Source organism: Mustela erminea, chromosome 2 (assembly GCF_009829155.1).
Source record: "Mustela erminea isolate mMusErm1 chromosome 2, mMusErm1.Pri, whole genome shotgun sequence".
Classification (NCBI taxonomy): domain Eukaryota; kingdom Metazoa; phylum Chordata; class Mammalia; order Carnivora; family Mustelidae; genus Mustela; species Mustela erminea.
In genome coordinates this window covers 58,213,233-58,223,143 of record NC_045615.1, presented here as the reverse complement: position 1 = coordinate 58,223,143, position 9,911 = coordinate 58,213,233, and the positions used below count along the sequence as shown (strand labels likewise).

The 9,911-nt window shown below is 44.5% G+C and overlaps 2 protein-coding genes across 6 annotated transcripts in view; both read left to right on the top strand.

Annotated features, from left to right (window-relative positions):
- Window positions 1-857: 857 nt before the first annotated feature.
- On the top strand, window positions 858-3,076 carry LOC116584523 (histone H2A.Z). The gene is made up of 5 exons (XM_032332995.1): window positions 858-985; window positions 1,419-1,496; window positions 1,782-1,895; window positions 2,244-2,373; window positions 2,641-3,076. Exons 1-5 carry the CDS (start codon window positions 983-985, stop codon window positions 2,700-2,702), a joined length of 387 nt encoding a protein of 128 aa, XP_032188886.1. The 5' UTR covers window positions 858-982; the 3' UTR covers window positions 2,703-3,076.
- A 1,513-nt stretch (window positions 3,077-4,589) lies between these two features.
- Window positions 4,590-9,911, top strand: part of DNAJB14 (DnaJ heat shock protein family (Hsp40) member B14) — a 48,396-nt gene continuing 43,074 nt past the window's right edge. For 2 of the 5 annotated variants that reach the window (XM_032332988.1, XM_032332994.1), the window contains exon 1: window positions 4,590-4,848. In XM_032332988.1, coding sequence (XP_032188879.1) covers window positions 4,716-4,848 — 133 coding nt within the window. In that variant the 5' untranslated portion in view covers window positions 4,590-4,715. The remainder of the gene's footprint in view (window positions 4,849-9,911) is intronic. The other 3 variants (XM_032332986.1, XM_032332987.1, XM_032332989.1) reach the window with 2 other exon arrangements.

The window sequence follows — 9,911 nt, the reverse complement described above, 5'->3', positions numbered from 1 at the left end:
AAAAGGTCTTTTGTGACCAGAGAGGTGACTTTGCTCCACCGTTTTGTTCCCGTGGAACTCTCGAGTGGCGTCAAAAGTGGCGAGGAAGGAAAAAAAAAAAAAAAAAAAAAAGTGGCGAGGAAAGAAAATGTGGGACATACAGCTAAAGATGACGTGGGAGCAGCGGGTCGCGATCATTCGGCGGCTGGGGATTTGCCTACGGGAAAGACGCGAAATCTCTGTTAAGCCTGTGGTTCACCGAGGAGTGAACCATTCTCACTCGACGCGAACGCGCCACCTGTCAAACCAGAGGAGACGCTGGGGATGGAGAGGGCTGCGGGGAAGAAGGTGTCCCGGGTCCCGGCAAAAAAAAAAAAAAAAAAAAAAAAAAAAATGCTGTGGGCCAGTGAGCGGATCTCGGCTCTCGAAGCGCTCTGGTCGGAGTGACAAAGCAGTGGGGTTAGGGGAAGGAGTGCGAGCTAGATCCGGAGGCCACAACACGCAGACCCCGGGATCAGACTGGGAGACCGCGGGCGCCACCGCGTGCCCCTCCCCTGAGCCAGCCTCTCAGCTCCTCCTCCCAGACACGTGACCACAGCCGGCGGGTCTCCTCGCTCCCGCAGCGTAGCTCGCTCTGTTTCTTCCCTCCCGCCGCCGTGCCCTTCGTCTCCTCAGTTCCCATCCCTCCGCCCTCCCCCCACCTCCTTCCCCACGCCCCAATAGCGGCTGGAGCTGAGGAGTGCCCGCCCCTCTGCCCTATTCTTCGCTTGTTCATTGGCTGAGGCTTCAAGGACGCGTCCCGAGGGCGGGTGGCAGCCATTGGTGGGATGAGCAATCCGAGTTCCCGGATGAGGGAACATTCAGCAGTATAAAGGGAGCGGGGAAGGCGGGAGACAGCGCAGTTTGAATCGCGGTGCGACGAAGGAGTAGGCGGTGGGATCTCGCTGGCTGGCTGACTAGTCCTTTCTCTGCCTTGCTTGTTTGAGCTTCAGCAGAATTCGAAATGGTAAACTTCGCGGAGGCGCTCGAAGACTTCGCGGGTTTTTGCCGATGGGAGAAAAACCCGTTACACACGGGAGATGGGGGTGAAGTGGCGACGGTTGGGAACGCGCGGAGACAGGATTTGGAAGAGCGGGGGGAGGTGTTTTGTCGGCGGCGAGCGGAGCAGCCTCCGATCTCGCGGCGGGCGGCGACGGTTGGGTGGCGCGCGCAGCGCCGCTGGGGGCCGGCGGGCGGACGGAGGCGCGCGGCCGCGGCGGGCGCGCTGCGGGGGGCGGGCGGGCGGGGTCGCCCTTGCAGCGCGCCGCTGGCCGGAGACCCCGGCTGGGCACGGGGCCGCGCTCGCGCCTGGGCCGCGCCGCGGTGGGGGAGGGGCGCGCCGCCCTGGTAATCCTATATTCCCCATTCCTCCTTCGCTCGCGGGCGTGTGCGCGCCGCAGGCTGGCGGTAAGGCTGGGAAGGACTCCGGAAAGGCCAAGACAAAGGCGGTTTCCCGCTCACAGAGAGCCGGCTTGCAGGTCAGTGGTGGTTCGTGCAGTCTGGGAATTGTGGCGTTTTTCTTTCCACCGCTTTTCGTGTTTATCATCGCTCTAGATGGGCGTTTCGTCCTTGCGTGGGTGATGCGGTGTCGCGACTTGGTTTGCCCGATACGATAAATATCGGAGGGGGGGGCGATCACGTGTGTCGATGCTGGGGCGCGTTGCTGCACCAGCGTATATGCCCCTTGGTTTGGCGCGCGTGTGATATTACCATCTTTGACTCTAACATCTTTGTGCATTTATGTTTGTGTGCTTAAAATTAAGTTCCCGGTGGGCCGTATTCATCGACACCTGAAATCTAGGACGACCAGTCATGGACGTGTGGGCGCGACTGCCGCTGTGTACAGCGCAGCCATCCTGGAGTATCTCACCGCAGAGGTAAATGGGTGTACGCCTATAATCTGGAAAAGGTTTTGGGGGGGTTGGGGGGAGGCGGCGAGAGGGAAGGAGGAAAGTGATGCAAGAAAAACTCCCAGGCCCTAAACGCGGCTAGAAGCTTCTGAGAACGCTAGAGGGGGCTGGTGTTCATTAAGGAATCCTTTTGAGCTTGGTTGAGTTTGCTGCTCTTGGAAATAAAATTGCGTGCCCCCTTTTGCATGTGTTGCCATTCAGGTAGTAGGGGAAGACATCATTTGGTAGATTTACCTTCATGAAGATTTGATTCTACTCTCTGGGCTTCCGCTTTAAGGAAAGTTGGAAGGAGATTGATTAGAATCTGCCTTGTAGGTACTTGAATTGGCAGGAAATGCATCAAAAGACTTGAAGGTAAAGCGTATTACCCCTCGTCACTTGCAACTTGCTATTCGTGGAGATGAAGAATTGGACTCTCTCATCAAGGCTACAATTGCTGGTGGTGGTATGTAAATACTAAAATTTTATTCCTTCGTAGAAAAAACTTTGTAGCTTGTTATTTTTTAGTACAGAAGAACACGTATTTTTATGGATCTTAAGTGTGGTTGCATTATGAAATTTGATTTGTGTATGTAACTTAGTGAATATTTACATAATTGAGCTTTGCATTTAAAGACCTTTTCCAAGCTGAACATTAAACTGACTTAGTTTTATGTTTTATGTGATGTTGATATATATTAAAAAGTAGTATTAATCGCTGTTCCTCTCCTAGGTGTCATTCCACACATCCACAAATCTCTGATTGGGAAGAAAGGACAACAGAAGACTGTTTAAAGGATGCCTGGATTCCTTATTATCTCAGGACTCTAAATACTCTTAACAGCTGTCCAGTGTTGGTGATTCCAGTGGACTGTATCTCTGTGAAAAACACAATTTTGCCTTTTTGTAATTCTATTTGAGCAAGTTGGAAGTTTAATTAGCTTTCCAACCAACCAAATTTCTGCATTCGAGTCTTAACCATATTTAAGTGTTACTGTGGCTTCAAAGAAGCTATTGATTCTGAAGTAGTGGGTTTTGATTGAGTTGACTGTTTTTAAAAAACTGTTTGGATTTTAATTGTGATGCAGAAGTTATAGTAACAAACATTTGGTTTTGTACAGACATTATTTCCACTCCAGTGGATAAGCTCAATAAAGGTCATATCCCAATCTCTTTGTGTTTTAAATTTGCTTGATTGTAATGGGAATTCCTTTCTTTTGAGTAGGGATCTCATACAGAAGTTAACATAAGCCTATTTATTCTCTTGAAATGAACTTGGTACAACCAAGTCAGCAGACCCAGGTGTAATTTTTTTTTAATGTTATGTAATGAGCTATTAATTTTAAAACGTTGGCAGGAGCTGCAGTGGGGCAAGTTGCTGTTTCTTAGGCTAAGCTTGGCCCTCAGTTTGTTGGTGGTGTCTGCTCTGTGTGATAGCATCACACTGGTGGGCTATTGCTTTGGTGGATTTGGGGAGGACGAGGGCATTATAGTTACCTCCACAGAGGGAACTGTAAGTTTAGACTTTGGAGATAATAGATTTTTGTGTGCTATGGTGTTTTGAAGTTTACTTGAACTAAATTTTTCAGTTAACATCTTGGTGGGGGGCTTCATGCTCTTCCCATTTTCCAGAAAAGTGTCAGTATTTATTTGCAAGTCCTGAGTTACATATTTGCATGCTGACAATAGCTTGATTGAACATGGTTAAAAAATGAGTATTTTTTGGTTGGGTCGAGTGGACCATTTTGACACTTGATTTGTGAAGTTCCTGTCCTAATCTGTTAAATTTGGATGACATTACCAAGCAATAAGTGGTCCCTTTCGCCCCACCAAGGAGACCCAACATGACATTAAAGATCACGAGGAAATGCCATGAAAATGGAGGAAAGGAAAAATCCAACAAGTCATTTTCTGTGATGGAATACATTTAAAGGGGGTGCCTTCTTGTTTTGGTCATAAAGGATTTGGATTAGGGCTTTTCACCGGAATAATTTGCAAACTGCAAATAAAGTGTTAATATCTTGTGGAGGTACCGAGAAGCAATTTAATGCAATATGAGTCAGGAAAATGGTGTGTAGCTGAAATTAAAAGGAAATAAAATACCGTAGTTAGGGTATAAAAGGATGCTGTGGTTAGGTCAAACGGCGCTCTAATGAGCTGAACACCTGTGCCGGAAGCACTTCCTAGGGACTGACAGCGCGGTACTCACCTGACCGAAACCTCCCAAGGCTGAAGGGGCCTAGAGGCGGCCCTTTGATCCCTGGGATTTTTCCCGTAAACGAGCGGCCCCAGCCCCCATCCGTAGCTCCGGCCGCCCGGAAGGCTGGCTCCCGCCTGCGCTGGCCGCGCTGGGAGGTCAGGGGGCACGGCGCTGCGAAGGCGGGAGGCCCGGTCCCCACCTCGACGGAATCCCCCGGCGGGCAGCCGGGCTGGTATCGCCCGCCTACTCCCCCCCTTACCCCCCCGTCTCCGGCGTTGGTTGGCTCCGAGCGTGTCGGCGCCGCGCACTGACAGCGGAGTCGGCTCCGACTCCCAGGCCCGGGAGCTCGGTCCAGGGGCCCGGAGGGATGAGGCTCGCGCCGTAGGGGCCCGCGGGGGGCGGGGAGGCCGCCGTGAGGAGGCGGAGCTGTGAGCCCGCCAGTCCGCCCGGGCCGCCGCCGCCGCCACGGTGCCCTGCTCTCCTCCCCGCTCGCCACCGCACGCCCCCACCCCGGGTCGGCTCGCCTCCGCCGCGGCCGGGCGTCCGTTTCCCCACCCCCACCCCCTCCGTAGCTGCGCTACCGGAGGAAACGGAAGAAAGCGCGAGCCATGGAGGGGAACCGGGATGAGGCGGAGAAATGTGTGGAGATCGCCCGGGAGGCCCTCAACGCCGGCAACCGTGAGAAGGCCCAGCGCTTCCTGCAAAAGGCGGAGAAGCTCTACCCACTGCCCTCGGCCCGCGGTGAGGCCCTCAGTGTCCCTTCCCTACCTGCCGGGTCCCCAGACCGCCGCGTAGCCCGCCCCCGCCCCCACCATCGCCCCTCCGGGAACCGGCGGCACCCCCGGCCTGCCAGACCCTGCCGCAGGGCCCCGGGAGGAACATCCCGACACACCCCCGCCCCGGCCCCGACTGCCCCGGCCTGGGCCTGGGGTGGGCTGCCCGAGATTCCCTCTGCACTAGCTTGCCTTCCAGATGCCGGCTCTCAGCTGACAGACGAGTGCTGCCGGTGCTCGGGTCCGTTTTGTAAAGGTCTAGCTGTCATTCTGCCAGGAGATTCCTCTGACCCCGTCTTACCTGAGTGGGGCTTTATAAATGGCTGTTCGGTTGTGTGGCCCCCTCCCACCGCATCTTAATCCTCAAATGAGGCCTAGGCCCCTAAGGAAGTGAGAGGAATGGGGGACTCTGGTGGCTCCTGTACAGGTCTGGAACCCTATTCCCAGAGCAAACATTTCCAATACCTGAGATGACATTGCTTTTCCCCGGTAGAGCTTTTTTGTTATGTTTTGTTTTTTGGTTGTTTTTTTAGAAGAGAAGAGCACAAATTTGGCAAGAATGATAGAGTCAGCAATGATTTCCTGAATAGTATCTGATACTATTTGATAACACCATAATTATGGATAAATCAGGCAAATCACTAAGGAATACCATACTGGACTGACTTATTCGCCCTGTTCAGATCCTGCTCTGTAGGCTTTAAAGTAATAATAATGGCCAGCATTTACTGAGCACTTTAGTGCCGGGCCTTGTGCCTAGTGTTTTGTATAAAATATTCCATTTACTCCTCAGAACAGTCCTCTGTAGAGATGGAATTTGTTTAACCGGGTTTACCCATGTGTAAACATTTTTTGATGAATGAATGAATCAGTGAGTGAATGAATAAAAATATTTCACCGAAGATCGCAGAGTAATTAGTACCAAAGTCAGAGTAGTACTTGAGCTTTCCAGCTCCAAAGAGCCTTTAACCATCATGCTCTATTATCTTGCCATTAGAATACTGTTTCACTGGAGGTTCAAGGTATTTCTAGGTTAAGAAAATTAATAAGTTAATAAGAACGTGAGGCTGTTTTATTGTTTTCCCAATTTTTTTTATATTGTTGAACCCCTTGTATTCTTTGTTTTCTCTGTCATTTTTGTTACACTGCTGTTGAATACTGTACCAGAGGACAGGAAAAGGAAATGAAAGGAAAGAAAGGAGTTAATATTTTTTTTAAATGTGGCACAAATATGTAACAAAATTTACTAAATCATTTTTAAGCATTTGTTTCAGTAGTATTAACCATTTTTATACTGTTGTGTAATAGATCTCTGGAATTTTTCATCTTCTAGAGCTGAAATTCTATACCAACAAAGCAACTCCCCATTTCCCTGCCTGCCAGCTTTGGCAACACTGTTCTTTATTTTAAAAATTCTACTACTTTAAATATGATCTGTAAGTGAAATCATACAGTGTTTGTCCTTTTTGACTGGTTTATTTCACTTAGCATAATGTCCATGAAGTACATGTTGTAGCATGCGATATGATTTTCTTTTTTAAGGCTATATAATATTTCATTTTGCGTGTGCACATACACACCCCAACATTTTCATTCATCTGCCAGTAGACATTAAGGTTGTTTTTATATTGTGGCTATTGTGAATAATGCTGCTGTAAACGTGGGTGTGCAAGTATCACATTGCAAGTTTCTTCTGCTTTCAGTTCTTTGAGATACATACCCAGAAATGGGATTGCTGGATCATATTGGCAGTTCTATTTTTAAATATTTGAGGAACTACTGTACTGTTTTCCAAACCAGTTGCACCATTTTACATTCCCACCAACAGTGTGCACAAGAGTTAGTTTTTTCACATCTCCTCACCAAAAGTTTTTTAGATGTTTAATGGACTAGGCCACCCAGGCACCCTTACCCATTTTTAATTGGATTATTTGTTTTGTGGTTGAGTTGTAGGAGTCCTTTATATATTTTGAATATAAAGCCCTTATCAGATATATGATTTGCACATTTTTTCACCCATTCTGTAGGAAGTCTTTCATTCTGCTGGTTGTGTCCTTGATGTATAGAAGTTGTTAAGCTTCATGTAGTTTCATTTGTCTGTTTTTGCTTTTAAGCCTGTGTTTTTGGTGTTATATTTGAGAAACCACTGTGCAGAGTTAAAATTTGCATACTGTATGAATACATGATTTCATTTTAGCCATTATCTAGTACTAGAGGGACAGTTTTAACAGATGGAATACTTTGGCTTTTGAATCCTATCTTCTCCACTTTCTAGCTGTAACCTTAATCTTGGGCATAACCTCTGTAGCCTTTGGTTCTTTCATCTGCAAAATGGGGCAGTAAATGTACTGATATCATGGGGCTATTGTAAGAGTTAAAGGACTTAATACATGGAATGCGTTTAACAGTAAGCACTCAGTTTTGGGGGTATCATTTCTATTTAACAAATGTGAGGCTCTGAGAAGCTTTAAACTTGTGGCTTGTTATTCTTATATAAACAATTTGTTGTTTTTGTTTTTGTTGTTTGCTTAATGATTCATTGAGAAATTTTATTCTTTCAGTGTTTTTTTTTCTTTTTTCTTTCTTTCTTTCTTTTTTTTTTTTTTTTTAATATTTTATTTATTTATTTAACAGGCAGAGATCACAAGTAGGCAGAGAGGCAGGCAGATGGAGAGAGAGGTGGAAGCAGGCTCCCTGAAGCGGGGCTCGATCCCAGGCCGCCAGGATCATGACCTGAGCCAAAGGCAGAGGCTTTAACCCACTGAGCCACCCAGGCACCCCTCAGTGGTTTTTTTCTTAACTAAGCTCTATGCCCAACATAGCTTGAACTCACAACCCTGAGATCAAGAGTCCTGTGCTTATGAACTGAACCAGCCAGGCATCCCTATCATATAAACAATTTGAATCAGTCTGCTAAAGGATACTGTAAGATATCAAAGCACAATACAGTTGTTGCTCTTAAAGACATGAACATAGAAAAAAATTAAGAAAAATAACTGAAAATTAATAGTACAATGTCTTGCAAAGACAGTTCTGTGATTACCAAGTAAAGTGGTAAGGTACAGTTGTGGTGTGGTCAGAAAATCTTAGTTCAGATGGAGACTTTGCCTCTAACAGTTTTATAACCAGGGACAAGTTACTTAACATCTCTAAGTCATTTTTTGAGTTGTGAAGGGTGAAATGTTATGTGTGAAATGAAGATTTTATCACAGGGCTGAGGTGAGCATTAGCTGAAATAAAGTTATGCTCAAATGCTTAGCAAAGTGTGTTTTACACAGAATGTTCTCAGAAGATGTTTAATGGAATAATTTAAGGATTTAGGGGAGGGAAAGATCTAGAACATTTGTTTAAGTCCTAAGAAAATATTTAGTGTAGAAAGAAATTGAAGCTATTGGTTAAAATGAAATTTTAAAATTTTATCGCTAAATTTCTCCTATTCTTCTCCTATTCTGAAACTCTCCTATTCTTCTAGATTACTTCCAAATTCTTATAACTCAGGGTTTTGACTGAAGGTTCCTATGGATGTATTTTCCTACTAAGATAGGCAAAAGAAGACATTGCTTATTGACTTTCATTATTCTTAATCGGTGAATGGGAAAACGTGAGAGTAAATTCTAACCAAACTCAAGAATTTTTATCTTCTTTACATTTTATTTTTGCCAGTTGAGCATTTGGATTGATAAAACACTTTAAAAAGTTGGCAAGAGTTTTCCTTGGGGAAAACCTTGGTCTTAAAATGGATTAGGACATTATTGCTTTCTATGTTTTTAGTTGATATTATTTTATGGATCATTTCAGTGGACTTCTAAGAGAAGTGAATTTTACAAATATTCAAATATTTTCATACTAGGAGTTTGGTTTATGTTCAAAAGGATTGATATGTATGACTAGCTACTATATATTCTGGAAAAATAATGTCAGCAAGCAGAAAAGTAAACTACGTTTTAGTTTCTTAAACTGTATATTTATTGAATTATTGATATGTTTTGGACTCTCACAGAGGGATACAATCTCACTGTTTTAATGCTTTACATTGCTCTTTACTTAGTATTAACTTTACTGTTTCATACTCATTGGGGCCAATTAGTATAGATATTTTCGTTGTTTGTTTGTTTGTTTGTTTTTTTGAAGAAAAGCATTTTGATTGTTTTCAAGAATTCTTAGTAACTTGAACTAAATTGTGGCCTACAACTTCAAAAAAGGCCATCCTGTGTCTACTTTAATGAATGGATAACTCATGTGTAATTTGCAGCATCTGTCTGCACAATAGCACTTAAAATAGTCCTCTATTTTTTTCCCTCATATGGGAGATATATGTATAGAATTTTCCTTTTTTTTATTAAGTTATTTTAAAATTTAAATCTAATAAAAAATTCAGAGTTCTATCCCTCTTTTGCCTCACTTCAAATAGTAAATTAAAGCTTTTCAAACTGTCATTACACATCTGGAGTATTAGCTAACCTAGTCCTTTTAAGGCAATTCCATTTTCTTTCTATTTCTGACTTAATTAAAATTTAGTGACGAGTACAAATTATACATTCAGAACAGTTACTTAGATAATATTGAGTTAAGTGTTATAAAATGATCTCCAAATTTCAGCTAATAGCCAAACTGTTTCAGACATTATAGTTAAAGAAAGAAGACTGAATTTGGTTTTGAACCTTAATTTAATAGTTGTGTGACGTTGCATATGTAACTATTTTTTGGAGCTTCAATTTTCTCATCTCTAAAATGGGGATACCTTTATTCAACACACATTTACTGAATCCACACTTCTTTGTGGTTATCCTGGGAGTCAGTGAACAGTAAGACAAAGTTCTTGTCCTTCTAGAGCTTACATTCTATAGAAATGAAGTATGACATATCTGCTAGACATAATAATGACTTAATTCCTGTGATTCTCCTTTCCTTTCTTGAAACTTAGTTATCTCATCTATAATTTTCACAGGACTATTATAAGGGTTTTGTATTAAGTGCTGTTAGAATGTCATGCATTATTACTAAGCCAAAAGTATTTGGGTGTACTGCCTT

Coding starts and splice junctions, on each gene's coding strand:
- LOC116584523 (XM_032332995.1), top strand. Junction 1,497..1,781: donor CACAGAGAGCCGGCTTGCAG/GTCAGTGGTGGT, acceptor CTTAAAATTAAG/TTCCCGGTGGGCCGTATTCA. Junction 2,374..2,640: donor GGCTACAATTGCTGGTGGTG/GTATGTAAATAC, acceptor TTCCTCTCCTAG/GTGTCATTCCACACATCCAC.